The sequence below is a fragment of the Oncorhynchus keta genome, chromosome 27 (genome assembly GCF_023373465.1).
Source record: "Oncorhynchus keta strain PuntledgeMale-10-30-2019 chromosome 27, Oket_V2, whole genome shotgun sequence".
Lineage (NCBI taxonomy): Eukaryota > Metazoa > Chordata > Actinopteri > Salmoniformes > Salmonidae > Oncorhynchus > Oncorhynchus keta.
The window spans coordinates 18,784,777-18,805,753 of NC_068447.1; the positions used below are offsets into that span (position 1 = coordinate 18,784,777).

General features: G+C 47.0%; 1 protein-coding gene across 11 annotated transcripts in view; it reads right to left on the reverse strand.

The window, feature by feature from the left end:
* Positions 1–230: 230 nt before the first annotated feature.
* The window catches only part of slc9a8 (solute carrier family 9 member 8), a 32,053-nt gene continuing 11,306 nt past the window's right edge, over positions 231–20,977 (reverse strand). For all 11 annotated transcript variants that reach the window (XM_052481853.1, XM_052481856.1, XM_052481857.1 and 8 more), the window contains 10 exons: positions 20,132–20,166; positions 17,618–17,761; positions 14,937–15,075; positions 14,708–14,813; positions 14,487–14,603; positions 14,190–14,272; positions 11,515–11,626; positions 11,187–11,407; positions 1,718–1,864; positions 231–1,481 (listed from right to left, as the gene is read on the reverse strand). In XM_052481853.1, the coding sequence (XP_052337813.1) occupies positions 1,368–1,481; positions 1,718–1,864; positions 11,187–11,407; positions 11,515–11,626; positions 14,190–14,272; positions 14,487–14,603; positions 14,708–14,813; positions 14,937–15,075; positions 17,618–17,761; positions 20,132–20,166 (1,218 nt within the window). In that variant the 3' untranslated portion in view covers positions 231–1,367. The remainder of the gene's footprint in view (positions 1,482–1,717; positions 1,865–11,186; positions 11,408–11,514; positions 11,627–14,189; positions 14,273–14,486; positions 14,604–14,707; positions 14,814–14,936; positions 15,076–17,617; positions 17,762–20,131; positions 20,167–20,977) is intronic.

Genomic DNA, 20,977 nt, shown 5'->3' on the forward strand with positions numbered 1-20,977 from the left:
GAGAGAGAGCATGTGTGTGTGTGTGTGTGTGTGTGTGTACAATCAAAGTTAAATGCATCATGTTAACTTTCAGAAAGTGATGTATCTTTGAACATTAAACATCTTTGAACAAAACTGCATTATACATTACTACCAGACTCCAAATCGACCCCTCACCCCTACGGCTAGGCACTTCACGTTGATCTGAGAGGGTTGGATAGGCGTGAGGAATAACTAAAGCCAAGAATGAATCACATGACAAGCCATGTTTGTATTATGCATAACTCCAAGCCAATTTCTCTCAAATTAAAAATACCACATTATCATCGTGTTATTCAGCAATGCCCAGTGTAACAAGAGTTTACAGAAAAGCCTTCATCCCAGCAACAAATAAAATTAAATATAAACTCAAAAAGACCTCACCCTACCCTCCCCGCCACCCAGACATTCATTGGTGCCTAGTCTCCATCAAAGTGATTCACATGAAGAAGAAAAAAACTCTGATATCACCTTATTAAAGATCCTGCTTATAAACTGTTTTCAACTACTATCACAATTATAATTAAATAATCATAACTACATAAAGTTATAATATTACCTGGTATAATAGAACAACAAAAAACATTCTTGCAATAATGCTTATAAGTAGTTTATAAAGCAAACATTCAAATTGTGTTACCAGAACATCAGTTATCAGTATATGTAAAAGCACATTGAAAGGTGAACTAAACAGTAACTCCAATATTGCTTTGCTAGAGGCTATTCTCTTCACAGGAGTTCCTTTCAACCTGCTTTTCTATCCCTAGTCATCAAAACCTCTCAAATAAAATGCAGTTACATGGAATCTGTTTTCTTGGAAAAAAAGTAAATGTAACTACATAGACACATAAGGGCCAGAATTTGGCCACTATCCTTTAGCCTCGATTCAATCAATGTTCGATGTACCTTATCTGTAGTTACTGTGTAGAGCTGAGTAGGAACATGTTGGCATATGGAAAAGCCTCATTGTCAAAACAATTTCAGTATCATTACATGGTAGAATGGCAAATTCATGTGTGATCGCCAGTTCCCAGTTTCACCCGGTTTGTCAGACATCACAGACAGTGCATTTTGGATTGGCTCAAATCAAATAGTGTGCTCCATTGTAGAGGAGTGGTAGTGGTGTGAAGAGGGGGCTGCAGAGTGGTGTCATCCACAGAGAATGAAACTAGTCATTAGTGGTCAAAAACACACAGGTGACACATGCAAGGAAGAAACAGAAACAAGTGGTTTTCCTCCACAAGCGTTCCTCTCTGCAGTCTCCTGTCGTTTCATACATGGAATCCAGGACACACGCTCTGTTCATCTTCCTGCCCATTCACCAACACTCAGGTGCGTGTGTGTTGGGTTCAGAGTAGCTCATTCTCGTCTTCAACGTCCTCAGAACCAGATGGGCCCTGTCGGACCTCCTCGTACCACTTATTGGTCAGAGTTTTCATCTGGATCCGACCATGCAGGAGGTCCTGGAACACACACAGAGAAAACAAACTCAAACTCACAGCAACAGAATACATCTGAGAAAGTCAAGGGAGATATAGACATCTTTCAAACTAATATGACTGGGTGCTTATGAATCCAATATGAACATGTGTGCATGCACGTGTATACACCAATACAACATGGCGTCAGGGAGAGTGGCACAGCTAAAACCAAGGTGGGATTACATGTCTCACACACTTGCTGTTGAAATGGCTGTTACCTCCTGTGTGAGTCGTCGTGTGAAGAATGGGTTGAGGTATTTAGCGTCCAGCCACATGAAGCCCTTCAGGTCGCGTCTCTGGAAGATCTGAGCCTCATACTCCTCCTCTGTCAACTCAGACAGGTGCTCCAACTCTAAGGCATTACCCTGGGGATCAGGGAAGAGAAGGGAGGGAGGGGGGGACAAGAAAGAGGGAAGAGGGAAAGCGGAGGGATGAATGAACTACTGAGAAAGAGATCGAGGGAGGAAGAAAGGCTGACGAAATCTTCCTTTGGTCTGTGACTGATGCTTGTGTGAGGCCTTTGAAGTGTTCCTCTCACTGAGACAACAGGAAGGGACTGACACCATATTAAGAGCCAACACCACAACACAGACAACAAGAAGTGACTGACGCCATACGAGAGGAGAGGCAACACCACAACACAGACAAGAAGTGACTGACGCCCTACGAGAGCAGAGGCAACACCACAACACAGACAAGAAATGACTGACGCCCTACGAGAGGAGAGGCAACACCACAACACAGACAAGAAGTGACTCACGCCCTACGAGAGGAGAGGAAACACCACAACACAGACAAGAAGTGACTGACGCCCTACGAGAGGAGAGGAAACACCACAATACAGACAAGAAGTGACTGACCCCCCACGAGAGGAGAGGAAACACCACAACACAGACAACAAGAAGTGACTGACGCCATACGAGAGGAGAGACAACACCACAACACAGACAACAAGAAGTGACTGACGCCATACGAGAGGAGAGGCAACACCACAACACAGACAACAAGAAGTGACTGACGCCATACGAGAGGAGAGGCAACACCACAACACAGACAACAAGAAGTGACTGACGCCCTACGAGAGGAGAGGAAACACCACAACACAGACAAGAAGTGACTGACGCCCTACGAGCAGAGGCAACACCACAACACAGACAAGAAATGACTGACGCCCTACGAGAGGAGAGGCAACACCACAACACAGACAAGAAGTGACTCACGCCCTACGAGAGGAGAGGAGAGGCAACACCACAACACAGACAACAAGAAGTGACTGATGCCCTACGAGAGGAGAGGAAACACCACACCACAGACAAGAAGTGACTGACCCCACGAGAGGAGAGGCAACACCACAACACAGACAACAAGAAGTGACTGACGCCATACGAGAGGAGAGGCAACACCACAACACAGACAACAAGAAGTGACTGACGCCATACGAGAGGAGAGGCAACACCACAACACAGACAACAAGAAGTGACTGACGCCCTACGAGAGGAGAGGAAACACCACAACACAGACAACAAGAAGTGACTGACGCCCTACGAGAGGAGAGGCAACACCACAACACAGACAACAAGAAATGACTGACGCCATACGAGAGGAGAGGCAACACCACAACACAGACAACAAGAAGTGACTGACGCCCTACGAGAGGAGAGGCAACACCACAACACAGACAACAAGAAATGACTGACGCCATACGAGAGGAGAGGCAACACCACAACACAGACAACAAGAAGTGACTGACGCCCTACGAGAGGAGAGGCAACACCACAACACAGACAACAAGAAGTGACTGACGCCATACGAGAGGAGAGGCAACACCACAACACAGACAACAAGAAGTGACTGACGCCATACGAGAGGAGAGGCAACACCACAACACAGACAACAAGAAGTGACTGACGCCATACGAGAGGAGGCAACACCACAACACAGACAACAAGAAGTGACTGACGCCATACGAGAGGAGAGGCAACACCACAACACAGACAACAAGAAGTGACTGACGCCATACGAGAGGAGAGGCAACACCACAACACAGACAACAAGAAGTGACTGACGCCATACGAGAGGAGAGGCAACACCACAACACAGACAACAAGAAGTGACTGACGCCATACGAGAGGAGAGGCAACACCACAACACAGACAACAAGAAGTGACTGACGCCATACGAGAGGAGGCAACACCACAACACAGACAACAAGAAGTGACTGACGCCATACGAGAGGAGAGGCAACACCACAACACAGACAACAAGAAGTGACTGACGCCCTACGAGAGGAGAGGCAACACCACAACACAGACAACAAGAAGTGACTGACGCCATACGAGAGGAGGCAACACCACAACACAGACAACAAGAAGTGACTGACGCCATACGAGAGGAGAGGCAACACCACAACACACACAACAAGAAGTGACTGACGCCATACGAGAGGAGGCAACACCACAACACAGACAAGAAATGACTGACGCCCTACGAGAGGAGAGGCAACACCACAACACAGACAACAAGAAGTGACTGACGCCCTACGAGAGGAGAGGAAACACCACAACACAGACAACAAGAAGTGACTGACGCCCTACGAGAGGAGAGGCAACACCACAACACAGACAACAAGAAATGACTGACGCCATACGAGAGGAGAGGCAACACCACAACACAGACAACAAGAAGTGACTGACGCCCTACGAGAGGAGAGGCAACACCACAACAAGAAGTGACTGACGCCATACGAGAGGAGAGGCAACACCACAACACAGACAACAAGAAGTGACTGACGCCATACGAGAGGAGGCAACACCACAACACAGACAACAAGAAGTGACTGACGCCATACGAGAGGAGGCAACACCACAACACAGACAACAAGAAGTGACTGACGCCCTACGAGAGGAGAGGCAACACCACAACACAGACAACAAGAAGTGACTGACGCCATACGAGAGGAGAGGCAACACCACAACACAGACAACAAGAAGTGACTGACGCCCTACGAGAGGAGAGGCAACACCACAACACAGACAACAAGAAGTGACTGACGCCATACGAGAGGAGAGGCAACACCACAACACAGACAACAAGAAATGACTGACGCCATACGAGAGGAGAGGCAACACCACAACACAGACAACAAGAAGTGACTGACGCCCTACGAGAGGAGAGGCAACACCACAACACAGACAACAAGAAGTGACTGACGCCATACGAGAGGAGAGGCAACACCACAACACAGACAACAAGAAGTGACTGACGCCATACGAGAGGAGGCAACACCACAACACAGACAACAAGAAGTGACTGACGCCATACGAGAGGAGGCAACACCACAACACAGACAACAAGAAGTGACTGACGCCATACGAAAGGAGAGGCAACACCACAACACAGACAACAAGAAGTGACTGACGCCATACGAGAGGAGAGGCAACACCACAACACAGACAACAAGAAGTGACTGACGCCATACGAGAGGAGGCAACACCACAACAAGAAGTGACTGACGCCCTACGAGAGGAGGCAACACCACAACAAGAAATGACTGCCGCCATACGAGAGGAGGCAACACCACAACACAGACAACAAGAAGTGACTGACGCCATACGAGAGGAGAGGCAACACCACAACACAGACAACAAGAAGTGACTGACGCCATACGAGAGGAGGCAACACCACAACAAGAAATGACTGCCGCCATACGAGAGGAGGCAACACCACAACACAGACAACAAGAAGTGACTGACGCCATACGAGAGGAGAGGCAACACCACAACACAGACAACAAGAAGTGACTGACGCCATACGAGAGGAGGCAACACCACAACAAGAAGTGACTGACGCCCTACGAGAGGAGGCAACACCACAACAAGAAATGACTGCCGCCATACGAGAGGCAACACCACAACACAGACAACAAGAAGTGACTGACGCCCTACGAGAGGAGGCAACACCACAACAAGAAATGACTGCCGCCATACGAGAGGAGAGGCAACACCACAACACAGACAACAAGAAGTGACTGACGCCATACGAGAGGAGGCAACACCACAACACAGACAACAAGAAGTGACTGACGCCATACGAGAGGAGAGGCAACACCACAACACAGACAACAAGAAGTGACTGACGCCATACGAGAGGAGAGGCAACACCACAACACAGACAACAAGAAGTGACTGACGCCATACGAGAGGAGGCAACACCACAACACAGACAACAAGAAGTGACTGACGCCATACGAGAGGAGGCAACACCACAACACAGACAACAAGAAGTGACTGACGCCATACGAGAGGAGAGGCAACACCACAACACAGACAACAAGAAGTGACTGACGCCATACGAGAGGAGGCAACACCACAACACAGACAACAAGAAGTGACTGACGCCATACGAGAGGAGAGGCAACACCACAACACAGACAACAAGAAGTGACTGACGCCATACGAGAGGAGAGGCAACACCACAACACAGACAACAAGAAGTGACGAGAGGAGAGGCAACACCACAACACAGACAACAAGAAGTGACTGACGCGCCATACGAGAGGAGAGGCAACACCACAACACAGACAACAAGAAGTGACTGACGCCATACGAGAGGAGAGGCAACACCACAACACAGACAACAAGAAGTGACTGACGCCATACGAGAGGAGAGGCAACACCACAACACAGACAACAAGAAGTGACTGACGCCATACGAGAGGAGAGGCAACACCACAACACAGACAACAAGAAGTGACTGACGCCATACGAGAGGAGAGGCAACACCACAACACAGACAACAAGAAGTGACTGACGCCATACGAGAGGAGCAGAGGCAACACCACAACACAGACAACGAGAGGAAGCAACACCACAACACAGACAACAAGTGACTGACGCCATACGAGAGGAGAGGCAACACCACAACACAGACAACAAGAAGTGACTGACGCCATACGAGAGGAGGCAACACCACAACACAGACAACAAGAAGTGACTGACGCCCTACGAGAGGAGAGGCAACACCACAACACAGACAAGAAATGACTGACGCCATACGAGAGGAGAGGCAACACCACAACACAGACAACAAGAAGTGACTGACGCCATACGAGAGGAGAGGCAACACCACAACACAGACAACAAGAAGTGACTGACGCCCTACGAGAGGAGAGGCAACACCACAACACAGACAAGAAATGACTGACGCCATACGAGAGGAGAGGCAACACCACAACACAGACAACAAGAAGTGACTGACGCCATACGAGAGGAGAGGCAACACCACAACACAGACAACAAGAAGTGACTGACGCCATACGAGAGGAGAGGCAACACCACAACACAGACAACAAGAAGTGACTGACGCCATACGAGAGGAGAGGCAACACCACAACACAGACAACAAGAAATGACTGATGCCATACGAGAGGAGAGGCAACACCACAACACAGACAACAAGAAGTGACTGACGCCATACGAGAGGAGAGGCAACACCACAACACAGACAACAAGAAGTGACTGACGCCATACGAGAGGAGAGGCAACACCACAACACAGACAAGAAATGACTGCCGCCATACGAGAGGAGAGGCAACACCACAACACAGACAAGAAGTGACTGACGCCATACGAGAGGAGGCAACACCACAACACAGACAAGAAGTGACTGACGCCATACGAGAGGAGAGGCAACACCACAACACAGACAACAAGAAGTGACTGACGCCATACGAGAGGAGAGGCAACACCACAACACAGACAACAAGAAGTGACTGACGCCATACGAGAGGAGAGGCAACACCACAACACAGACAAGAAGTGACTGACGCCATACGAGAGGAGAGGCAACACCACAACACAGACAACAAGAAGTGACTGACGCCATACGAGAGGAGAGGCAACACCACAACACAGACAACAAGAAGTGACTGACGCCATACGAGAGGAGAGGCAACACCACAACACAGACAAGAAGTGACTGACGCCATACGAGAGGAGAGGCAACACCACAACACAGACAACAAGAAGTGACTGACGCCCTACGAGAGGAGAGGCAACACCACAACACAGACAACAAGAAGTGACTGACGCCATACGAGAGGAGAGGCAACACCACAACACAGACAACAAGAAGTGACTGACGCCCTACGAGAGGAGAGGCAACACCACAACACAGACAACAAGAAGTGACTGACGCCCTACGAGAGGAGAGGCAACACCACAACACAGACAACAAGAAGTGACTGACGCCATACGAGAGGAGAGGCAACACCACAACAAGAAGTGACTGACGCCCTACGAGAGGAGAGGCAACACCACAACACAGACAAGAAATGACTGACGCCATACGAGAGGAGAGGCAACACCACAACACAGACAACAAGAAGTGACTGACGCCATACGAGAGGAGAGGCAACACCACAACACAGACAAGAAATGACTGACGCCATACGAGAGGAGAGGCAACACCACAACACAGACAACAAGAAGTGACTGACGCCATACGAGAGGAGAGGCAACACCACAACACAGACAACAAGAAGTGACTGACGCCATACGAGAGGAGAGGCAACACCACAACACAGACAACAAGAAATGACTGACGCCATACGAGAGGAGAGGCAACACCACAACACAGACAACAAGAAGTGACTGACGCCATACGAGAGGAGAGGCAACACCACAACACAGACAAGAAATGACTGACGCCATACGAGAGGAGAGGCAACACCACAACACAGACAACAAGAAGTGACTGACGCCATACGAGAGGAGAGGCAACACCACAACACAGACAACAAGAAGTGACTGACGCCCTACGAGAGGAGAGGCAACACCACAACACAGACAAGAAATGACTGACGCCATACGAGAGGAGAGGCAACACCACAACACAGACAACAAGAAGTGACTGACGCCATACGAGAGGAGAGGCAACACCACAACACAGACAAGAAATGACTGACGCCATACGAGAGGAGAGGCAACACCACAACACAGACAACAAGAAGTGACTGACGCCATACGAGAGGAGAGGCAACACCACAACACAGACAACAAGAAGTGACTGACGCCCTACGAGAGGAGAGGCAACACCACAACACAGACAAGAAATGACTGACGCCATACGAGAGGAGAGGCAACACCACAACACAGACAACAAGAAGTGACTGACGCCATACGAGAGGAGAGGCAACACCACAACACAGACAACAAGAAGTGACTGACGCCATACGAGAGGAGAGGCAACACCACAACACAGACAACAAGAAGTGACTGACGCCATACGAGAGGAGAGGCAACACCACAACACAGACAACAAGAAGTGACTGACGCCATACGAGAGGAGAGGCAACACCACAACACAGACAACAAGAAATGACTGACGCCATACGAGAGGAGAGGCAACACCACAACACAGACAACAAGAAGTGACTGACGCCATACGAGAGGAGGCAACACAGACAACAAGAAGTGACTGACGCCATACGAGAGGAGAGGCAACACCACAACACAGACAAGAAATGACTGCCGCCATACGAGAGGAGAGGCAACACCACAACACAGACAAGAAGTGACTGACGCCATACGAGAGGAGGCAACACCACAACACAGACAAGAAGTGACTGACGCCATACGAGAGGAGAGGCAACACCACAACACAGACAACAAGAAGTGACTGACGCCCTACGAGAGGAGAGGCAACACCACAACACAGACAACAAGAAGTGACTGACGCCATACGAGAGGAGAGGCAACACCACAACACAGACAAGAAGTGACTGACGCCATACGAGAGGAGAGGCAACACCACAACACAGACAACAAGAAGTGACTGACGCCCTACGAGAGGAGAGGCAACACCACAACACAGACAACAAGAAGTGACTGACGCCATACGAGAGGAGAGGCAACACCACAACACAGACAAGAAGTGACTGACGCCATACGAGAGGAGAGGCAACACCACAACACAGACAACAAGAAGAAGTGACTGACGCCCTACGAGAGGAGAGGCAACACCACAACACAGACAACAAGAAGTGACTGACGCCATACGAGAGGAGAGGCAACACCACAACACAGACAACAAGAAGTGACTGACGCCCTACGAGAGGAGGCAACACCACAACACAGACAACAAGAAGTGACTGACGCCATACGAGAGGAGAGGCAACACCACAACACAGACAACAAGAAGTGACTGACGACGAGAGGAGAGGCAACACCACCAAGAAGTGACGAGAGGAGAGGCAACACCACAACACAGACAAGAAATGACTGACGCCATACGAGAGGAGAGGCAACACCACAACACAGACAACAAGAAGTGACTGACGCCATACGAGAGGAGAGGCAACACCACAACACAGACAAGAAATGACTGCCGCCATACGAGAGGAGAAGCAACACCACAACACAGACAACAAGAAATGACTGACGCCATACGAGAGGAGAGGCAACACCACAACACAGACAACAGGAAGTGACTGACGCCATACGAGAGGAGAGGCAACACCACAACACTGAAATGACAGGACTCTACACACTCACGCTCCAACACTTCATGCTGAAACAGGAAAGGGCCTTCCCCAAACTGTTGCAACAAAGTTGGAAATGCAGAATCGTCTGTAATGTCATTGTATGCTGTAGTGTTACGATTTCCCTTCACAGGAACTAAGAGGCCTGGCCCGAACCATGAGAAACAGCCCCAGACCATAATTAATCCACCAAACTTTACAGTTGGCACTATGCAGTCGGGCAGGTAGCGTTCTCCTGGCATTCGCCAAACCTAGACTCCTCTATCGGACAGCCAGATGGTGAAGTGTGAGTCATCACTCCAGAGAAAGCCTTTCCACTCCTACAGTCCAATGGCAGCGACCTTTACACCAATCCAGATGACGCTTTGCATTGCGCATGATGATCTTAGGCTTGTGTGTGGCTGCTCAGCCATGGAAATCCATTTCATGAAGCTCCCGACGAACAGTTATTGTGCTGATGTTGCTTCCAGAGGCAGTTTGGAACTCTGTAGTTAGTGTTGCAACCAAGGACAGAATTTTTACACGCTATGCGCTTCAACACTCTGCAGTCCCGTTCTGTCAGCTTGTGTGGCCTACCAGTTCGTTGCTGAGCCGAAGTTGCTCCTAGATGTTTCCACTTCACAATGACAGCACTTACAGTTGACCGGGGCAGCTCAAGCAGGGCAGAAATTTTACAAACTGACTTGTTGGAAAATCACTGAGCTCTTCAGTAAGGCCATTCCCCTGCCAATGTTTGTCTTTGGAGGTTGTACGGCTGAGTGCTCGGTTTTATACACGGGTGTGGCTGAAATAGCCGAAGCCACTAATTTGAAGGTGTGTCCACATACACTATATGTACAACAGTATTTACCTCTACCACTCCAGTATCCCTGCACATTGTAAATATGATACTGGAACTGACCTTGTAGATAGCTTCTTACTTTCTCCTGTTCTTATTTGTGTTTTTGTTCTACCTTATGTTATTGTTAGTATTACATTGGTACTTATTACTGTATTGTTGGGTTTAGAATGAGCAAGAAAGTAATACAGAGACAACACCACAAGATACCTCTACCAGAAAGAGATTGCTGGTGTGTTCATTAACATCTGTCTGCTTGTGTATGTCAACATGAACTAGGGTAAATCACTGACAGGATTTTCTTTTTTACCATTTTCTCAGTCTTGCTGAGGTTGATGTCCTTCTTGCTCTTGCGTCGGGATTGGCTCTCCTCGTTGTCCATGATGCGAATGAGGGGCATGGTCCCACTGCCGAGGAGGAGGATGGTGAAGAGGACAATGATGATGGTGGTGGTGCCAATCAACTGGCGCTTCTCTATTGGCTCTAGACCAAGATGAAGGCTCAGGGCATAGGGGATGGCACCTCTCAGACCTAACAGAGGAAAGGAGTGAGGGATGGAGCGAGACAAGGGGAGAGAGGGATGGACAGAGCCAAACTGAGGGAGGTGTATTAGAGTAGTGAAGAAATGCTCTACTTACCACTAAACCACATGATGAACATCATCTTGGGCGTGATCTTGTGATCTCTGAAGAAGTTGAGCAGGTAGGAGAGCGGGAAAATGTTCACGGCCCGACCTACTAATACCAACACCTGGAAAGAGGTAGAATACAAAGCTCAGCACAAACAGTAACCTTTGCCCTTCACCCTACCGTCTAACCCTAGCTTCATGTCCACATCCTGGTTAAACCCCTAACCTCTACCCCTAGCTTCATGTCCACATCCTGGTTAAACCCTAGCTTCATGTTCTCATCCTGGTTAAACCCCAACCCTACCCTTATGTCCACATCTAGGCTCAACCCGTTGTAGTATAGAATGCTAACACTAGGTGGAAATGTTCCCTCATCACTGAGCGAATTTCAGGTCTGCTGCGTGCAAACTTGAAAGTTGTGAAAATTCTGTTGTGTGTTTACTGTGAACACTGAGGCTGTACCCACTTTAAATTTGTTTTAACAGTGGCCAAGTTGGCTTCTGTAGCTATTTGATCATAATGTAGGCCTACCAGAGTGGCCTACCATCAAAAACAACAGAAAATGCATCCCATAACATTTTAACATGGAAATAGCTGTTCAGCCTACAGTAGCAGCCAATTTGTGCAGTTCAATGTAGGCCTACACTCCATGAGACTTAAATGCAGGGCTTGACATTAACCCGTTAACCTTCAGACAAGCAGGTGACTGAAAATGTTGTGTTTGATGCAAGAAACCACTTTACAAAATAAAATACATCATTATTCCCATACCATTATTACAGAGAATCATTATGCTACCCTCTGACCATTGGCTACTTAGCTTATTCAAGCCTCTCAAAATATAACACTGCCCCTTTAAGACAAAAAAAAGCTTTTTTACCTAAGTCCCTTTTCAAAGAGGTCTAGAAATGCACACGTTTTGTGCTCTTGTAGGAAGCAATAACTCCCCCATTGCTGACAACAAATTACCCATAACTGGATTAATAACCCACTAACGAGCAAAGGATATGAACAAATGTACAAATGCCCCAACATGAGGCCCTCTCTTGGATCTCAAAACAAGCGCATCTACTCACGACCGCCCATGCTGTAAAAAACAGTCCAGTTCTAAGTGAATGGCACAGATACATATATGGCAACGGTGAATTTGCATATAGGCCTACTGCAGCTCTGATTGGTTATGGCGCACCGGGCCTGAGGTGTGCCTGTCAACGCAATAAAAATCCTACTCTGATGAGTTCTGTCAACAACAATATCTCTTGCATAGTTCTTTTTGCACACTAAGTATTGCATAGTCAGTTTTGGTATGTTGCATTGAAAAGTGGCTAATATTGTGTTGATTCGATCACAATTCCCACAGTAAAGGGAAACGATAGTGTTAACGGGGAAAAGTTACATTTCGTGTTTCTCTGTGTGGGAACATTGCTAGGCTATACCTGGTCACTAGAGGTTGGTAGTAATGCTAGGCTATACCTGGTCACTAGAGGTTGGTAGTAATGCTAGGCTATACCTGGTCACTAGAGGTTGGTAGTAATGCTAGGCTATACCTGGTCACTAGAGGTTGGTAGTAATGCTAGGCTATACCTGGTCACTAGAGGTTGGTAGTAATGCTAGGCTATACCTGGTCACTAGAGGTTGGTAGTAATGCTAGGCTATACCTGGTCACTAGAGGTTGGTAGTAATGCTAGGCTATACCTGGTCACTAGAGGTTGGTAGTAATGCTAGGCTATACCTGGTCACTAGAGGTTGGTAGTAATGCTAGGCTATACCTGGTCACTAGAGGTTGGTAGTAATGCTAGGCTATACCTGGTCACTAGAGGTTGGTAGTAATGCTAGGCTATACCTGGTCACTAGAGGTTGGTAGTAATGCTAGGCTATACCTGGTCACTAGAGGTTGGTAGTAATGCTAGGCTATACCTGGTCACTACAGGTTGGTAGTAATGCTAGGCTATACCTGGTCACTACAGGTTGGTAGTAATGCTAGGCTATACCTGGTCACTAGAGGTTGGTAGTAATGCTAGGCTATACCTGGTCACTACAGATTGGTAGTAATGCTAGGCTATACCTGTTCACTACAGATTGGTAGTAATGCTAGGCTATACCTGGTCACTACAGGTTGGTAGTAATGCTAGGCTATACCTGGTCACTAGAGGTTGGTAGTAATGCTAGGCTATACCTGGTCACTAGAGGTTGGTAGTAATGCTAGGCTATACCTGGTCACTAGAGGTTGGTAGTAATGCTAGGCTATACCTGGTCACTACAGGTTGGTAGTAATGCTAGGCTATACCTGGTCACTACAGGTTGGTAGTAATGCTAGGCTATACCTGGTCACTACAGGTTGGTAGTAATGCTAGGCTATACCTGGTCACTAGAGGTTGGTAGTAATGCTAGGCTATACCTGGTCACTACAGGTTGGTAGTAATGCTAGGCTATACCTGGTCACTAGAGGTTGGTAGTAATGCTAGGCTATACCTGGTCACTACAGGTTGGTAGTAATGCTAGGCTATACCTGGTCACTACAGGTTGGTAGTAATGCTAGGCTATACCTGGTCACTACAGATTGGTAGTAATGCTAGGCTATACCTGGTCACTACAGGTTGGTAGTAATGCTAGGCTATACCTGGTCACTACAGGTTGGTAGTAATGCTAGGCTATGCCTGGTCACTATGGGCTGGGAGTACTTACTATACACCAGATGACGAAGGAAAGCTCAAACTTGTGAGGGAAGCTGAAGATGGAGAGACCCAGGAAAGCAAACACACAAGTCTCTGTGGAGAAGAAAACAAACTTGTGACACTGTCTTGTGTGTTTATTTCGTATTTGTAATATTTTATGTACACGCTGCTATTTCCCTGTTTTGCCTTCTTGCCAGGCTGCCCTCGAAAAATAGGACAATGGGTTAAAAATAAATAACACAAGTCATTGTTTTTTACAACAGGATATGGGGGAAAGGACTTGTGATGCAGAAAGACAAGTGCTAACCACACATGAAGGCCACCGAGCGGAGGGTCTGCTGCATTAGGATCTGAGTGACAGGAGACAGGTTGTGATGGGTGTAGTGTGACATCACGATCCCCGAAAACAGGATAGACATGATACCTGCACAGAGAGATAGAGGGGTGAACGAGAGGGTAGGAAATGCATAGAAAAATTAATGACATTCCATTGTGTGCTTGATATTACACTGACATGAGAGGACTCACCAGAGAGTTTAATGCCCTCTGCCAGGCCGTAGGGCAGGTAGGCAAAGATGATCATCATGCCAAACTCTAAAGACGGAGTCTTCCTCAGGTCAAAGTGTTTCAGAAACTGGCACAGAGGTCAAGGGTAAAACAGTAACAGGCTCGTGTTTACAAGGTGTATGAACATGTTAAATGGGAATATTATCAACATACTACACAAAACACTCAATCACACACACAGAGAAGATACAATGGCTGATATGAGTCCGGTGAGGGTTCCGAGGGCAGCGGAACCGAAGAACATCTTGAGGAAGTATCCCAACGCCTGGAGGAATGTCTCCCAGCCCGTTACCATGGAGTTATCATCCCGGGCAAAGCCCTCGGCCGTACTGAACGACACAATGACATAAAGAGGGAAAAGAATACATCATGGTGATGTTAGGTATAGAGCGTTTCATATGGTTTTGTTAGTCAATAATTACTTGGGAAATATAATACATTATAATAGATTACCTTGGGGAGAGAATATGTAACCCATTTGACCTAAAAGACTCAGGCTGCAAGTGTATATGCTATTTATTTTTCCAGAAGGCCAGTGTAACTCATCCAACATGCAGTTTTTTTTTTCACTCCATATGCGATGCACAATGCAGATAACACCGGAATAATTGTTTTTTTAATTTAATTATTAATTATTATAATTACCATAGTGAATTGTTTTAATGTTTGCTTATGTGTCAATTAAATACCATAAGGGATGGGTTTGCCAATTGGCGATTTGACACGAAAATAAACATTTTCATTCATTCATTCATGCACTAATATGATGTCACCCAAGAGGGCAGTCACGTTGCATCACCAAAACCAAATGTTTAACCTTCTCTCAATCTACTATCTGCAATGTGCACAAGTGTATGTGTGTGTCTTCCTGTCCGTCTGTGTGAGAACCTGTTCTCCCAACACAGGGTTATCAAATTGCTCTGTACACATCGGAGACGTGACAAGTCTTTTCCTGTGACCTAGCCAGTCAAAGATGACACAAGGAACACAGTATATCTGATGTATGGATACAAACAAGGTCATTCTCTGAGAACTCTAAAACTAACCTGTTGTACTGAGTGATTAGTGCTTTTGGAGGTCGGTTCGGTTTTAGTTAGATCATAAAAAAAGACATTGATTTATTTTTACATTAAATGCACTCCGCATTATATGGGTTGAACATTGTAACACGTTGCTGCCTACGCTGTCTGACAAAATCACTATCACTGCTCTCTATCCCTCTTCTGTCTCATCACTCTCAGTGTCTGCAACACCCGAAGCTACAACCTAGTGTAGTAGGCATAAAAGAAACAAAGACTATACAAAGTTGGTCATTGTAGTCAATTACCACATTTTCTACACTAAACTACGTAGAATATTGGCCTGTTGGAAACTACAACTCCCTACTACAACTCCCTACTACATTGCACAGTTTAGGCTTGATCATATTTAACTCTTGAGAAACAGTGCAAAGTGCACATTGAACTGCAAACTTCAAGCAGTAGGGCATTCAAGTTAATCTGATGTTAATCCGTGATCTCATCGTCCTCCCAAGTCAAGGCGTGGTCTGCTGCTCTCTAGGAAGGTGTTCCCATAAGTGGGTAACACCCGCTATCAGTGGCCAACTGTGCATGGGTTCATTTAATGTATACAGGCGAGGCAACACGCGAGAGCACCATGGCAGAGAGAGATTGTCAGTAGAATAGCCTTACTGAAGAGCTCAGTGACTTTCAACATGGCACCGTCATAGGAAGCCAGCTTTCCAATAAGTCAGTTCGTCAAATTTCTGCCCTGCTAGAGCTGCCCTGGTCAACTGTAAGCGATGTTATTGTGAAGTGGAATATCTAGGAGCAACAGCTGCTCAGGCACAAAGTTGTAGGCCACAAAAGCTAACAGAACAGGACCACTGAGGGCTGAAGCATGTAGCTCGTAAAAATCATCTGTCCTCGGTTGCAACACTCAAGTTCCAAACTACCTTCGGAAGCAACGTCAGCACACAAACTGTTCTTCAGGACCTTCATGAAATGGGTTTCCATGGCCGAGCAGCCTCACACAAGCCTCAGATCACCATGTGCAGTGAAAAGCGTTAGCTGGTGTAAAGCTCGCTGCCATGGGACTCTGTAGGAGTGGAAACGCTTTCGCTGGAGTGATGATTCACACCTCAATATCTGGCAGTCCGATAGAGGAATCTGGGTTTGGCGGATGCCAGGAGAAGCTACCTGCCACAATCCATAGTGCCAACTGTAAAGCTTGGGGGCGGAAAGGCTGTTTTTCATGGTTCGGGCTAGGCCCCTTAGTTCCAGTAAAGAGAAAACTTAACGCCACAGCATTCCATGACATTCTAGATTATTCTGTGTTTCCAACTTAGTGGCAACAGTTTGGGGAGGGCCCTTTCCTGTTTCAGCATGACAATGCCCCAGTGCACAAAGCAAGGTCCATACAGAAATGGTTTGTTGAGATCGGTGTGGAAAAACCTGACTGGCCTGCACAGAGCCATGACCTCAACCCCATCGCACACTTTTGGGAGGAATTGGAACGCTGACTGCGAGTCAGGCCTAATCACCCAATATCAGTGCCCTACCTCACTAATGCTTTAGTGGCTGAATAGAAGCAAGTCCCTGCAATAATGTTCCAACATTTAGTGTAAATCCTTCCCAGAACAGAAGAGGCTGTTATAGCCGCAAAAGGGGGGTACCAACTCTAAGGCATGGTAGCTCATCTGACATTTAGAATTACAACACAGGGACAAAGGGCGAGTGCACGGACTAAGAATTACACACATTATACTAGCCTTCACCAGAAGATGTACATGTAGTGCCTTGATAAAATATAGTGACTTGATAAAACATTATGAGGAGGAAGAGGAAAGAGGGGGTGAGGAGGAGTACGTACTTTGTGAGTACGATAGAGACAGCATCGTTGAGGATGCTCTCTCCAAACACCAGCATGTTGAGGACAGGGTCCACGTTGAGGGCATTGAAGATGGCGATGGTTGCTACGGGGTCCACAGCAGAGATCAGAGAACCAAACGCAAAGCTTCAGGAGGGAGAGGGACAAGAATTTATTGGACAAAGCTTTGGACTTATTTTACAGGCTGTTTAAATCATGGTTAAAAACAGTAGGGAAAGGGTAGATAACACAGTCAGTGAAAACATATAGATAGAAAAGGCAGAGAGTGACTCACGAAAACAGACTGACTACAGAAAATACACACACACTCCACAGCATGTGACTACAGAGACATTGGGTGAACCTTCAAACACACCACTTCCTTATCCTAAAGCCAATCCATATGCTCAGCCCGGGCTTCTCAAAATGTCTGCCTCGCCTGGTTCACCAACTACTTCTCAGATAGAGTTTGTTCTTCATGATGCTCTCTGCGCTTTTAACGGACCTCTGAGACTATCACAGTGCAGGTGCATTTATACGGAGACTTGATTACACACAGGTGGATTGTATTTATCATCATTAGTCATTTAGGTCAACATTGGATCATTCAGAGATCCTCACTGAACTTCTGGAGAGAGTTTGCTGCACTGAAAGTAAAGGGGCTGAATAATTTTGCACGCCCAATTTTTCAGTTTTTGATTTGTTAAAAAAGTTTGAAATATCTAATAAATGTCATTCCACTTCATGATTGTGTCCCACTTGTTGTTGATTCTTCACAAAAAAAATACAGTTTTATATCTTTATGTTTGAAGCCTGAAATGTGGCAAAAGGTCGCAAAGTTCAAGGGGGCCAAATACTTTCGCAAGGCACTGTATATATACACACACACACACACTGCTCCAAAAAATAAAGTGAACAATAAAATAACACATCCTAGATCTGAATGAATGAAATATTCTTATTAAATACTTTTTTCTTTACATAGTTGAATGTGCTGACAATATAACACAAAAATTATCAATGGAAATCAAATTTATCAACCCATGGAGGTCTGGATTTGGAGTCACACTCAAAATTAAAGTGGAAAACCACACTACAGGCTTATCCAACTTTGATGTAATGTCCTTAAAACAAGTCAAAATGAGGCTCAGTAGTGTGTGTGGCCTCCACGTGCCTGTTTGACCTCCCTATAATGCCTGGGCATGCTCCTGATGAGGTGGCGGATGGTCTCCTGAGGGATCTCCTCCCAGACCTGGACTAAAGCATGGATGGAGCGAGACATGATGTCCCAGATGTACTCAATTGGATTCAGGTCTGGGGAACGGGCGAGCCAGTCCATAGCATCAATGCCTTCCTCTTGCAGAAACTGCTGACACACTCCAGCCACATGAGGTCTAGCATTGTCTTGCATTAGGAGGAACCCAGGGCCAACCGCACCAGCATATGGTCTCACAAGGGGTCTGAGGATCTCATCTCGGTACCTAATGGCAGTCAGGCTACCTCTGGCGAGCACATGGAGGGCTGTGCAACCCCCAAAGAAATGCCAACCCACACCATGACTGACCCACCGCCAAACCAATCATGCTGGAGGATGTTGCAGGCAGCAGAACGTTCTCCACGGCGTCTCCAGACTCTGTCACGTGCTCAGTGTGAACCTGCTTTCATCTGTGAAGAGCACAGGGCGCCAGTGACGAATTTGCCAATCTTGGTGTTCTGTGGCAAATGCCAAACGTCCTGCACGGTGTTGGGCTGTAAGCACAACCCCCACCTGTGGACGTCAGGCCCTCATTCCACCCTCATGGAGTCTGTTTCTGACCATTTGAGCAGACACATGCACATTTGTGGCCTGCTGGAGGTCATTTTGCAGGGCTCTGGCAGTGCTCCTCCAGCTCCTCCTTAAACAAAGGCGGAGGTAGCGGTCCTGCTGCTGGGTTGTTGCCCTCCTACGGCCTCCTCCACGTCTCCTGATGTACTGGCCTGTCTCCTGGTAGCGCCTCCATGCTCTGGACACTACGCTGACAGACACAGCAAACCTTCTTGCCACAGCTCGCATTGATGTTCCATCCTGGATGAGCTGCACTACCTGAGCCACTTGTGTGGGTTGTAGTCTCAGTCTCATGCTACCACACTAGAGTGAAAGCACCGCCAGCATTCAAAAGTGACCAAAACATCAGCCAGGAAGCATAGGAACTGAGAAGCGGTCTGTGGTCACCACCTGCAGAACCACTCCTTTATTGGGGGTGTCTTGCTAATTTCCACTTCCTCACCAGTCAGTCATGCTGATCTCCTCACCAGTCAGTCATGCTGATCTCCTCACCAGTCAGTCATGCTGATCTCCTCACCAGTCAGTCATGCTGATCTCCTCACCAGTCAGTCATGCTGATCTCCTCACCAGTCAGTCATGCTGATCTCCTCACCAGTCAGTCATGCTGATCTCCTCACCAGTCAGTCATGCTGATCTCCTCACCAGTCAGTCATGCTGATCTCCTCACCAGTCAGTCATGCTGATCTCCTCACCTGTCAGTCATACTCATCTTGTAGATCACATCAGCCTGTGAGAAAGAGAGAAAGATAGGACACATCACACATTTACAATAGAAACCATTTTGTGGGATTTTTTCAATGTTGCAGCATTGCACAACAGTTTGCAACACTGAGGACTGCATGTCTCAAGTGATTGCTCACATGCCCTACTGTTTCGTGGTTGTTTTGTAAAAGGTTTATCAGTTTCTAACACATATTCCTAGACTGACAATGCAATCACACTTGTGTCAATGCCAGTGAAATGTTTGGTAACATATGAAAAATGTTACCAAAAACATGTTACTATTGAGGACACCTTTGGAAACATGCGTTCTAATTCATACTTTTAAGTGCCATTTCCTCTGGGAATACATTGTACATCTTGAATGTGTTTTTTTTTATTATTTTTTTTACACACAAATCAATTCATTGCAAATCAATTTAATTCTTGAACAGCGATTTCCAAGCCGGTCTCCGGGGTACCCAAGCCATTCTATAACAGTGATTTCCAAGCTGGTCTCCGGGGTACCCAAGCCATTCTATAACAGTGATTTCCAAGCCGGTCTCCGGGGTACCCAAGCCATTCTATAACAGTGATTTCCAAGCTGGTCTCCGGGGTACCCAAGCCATTCTATAACAGTGATTTCCAAGCTGGTCTCCGGGGTACCCAAGCCATTCTATAACAGTGATTTCCAAGCTGGTCTCCGGGGTACCCAAGCCATTCTATAACAGTGATTTCCAAGCCGGTCTCCGGGGTACCCAAGCCATTCTATAACAGTGATTTCCAAGCTGGTCTCCGGGGTACCCAAGCCATTCTATAACAGTGATTTCCAAGCCGGT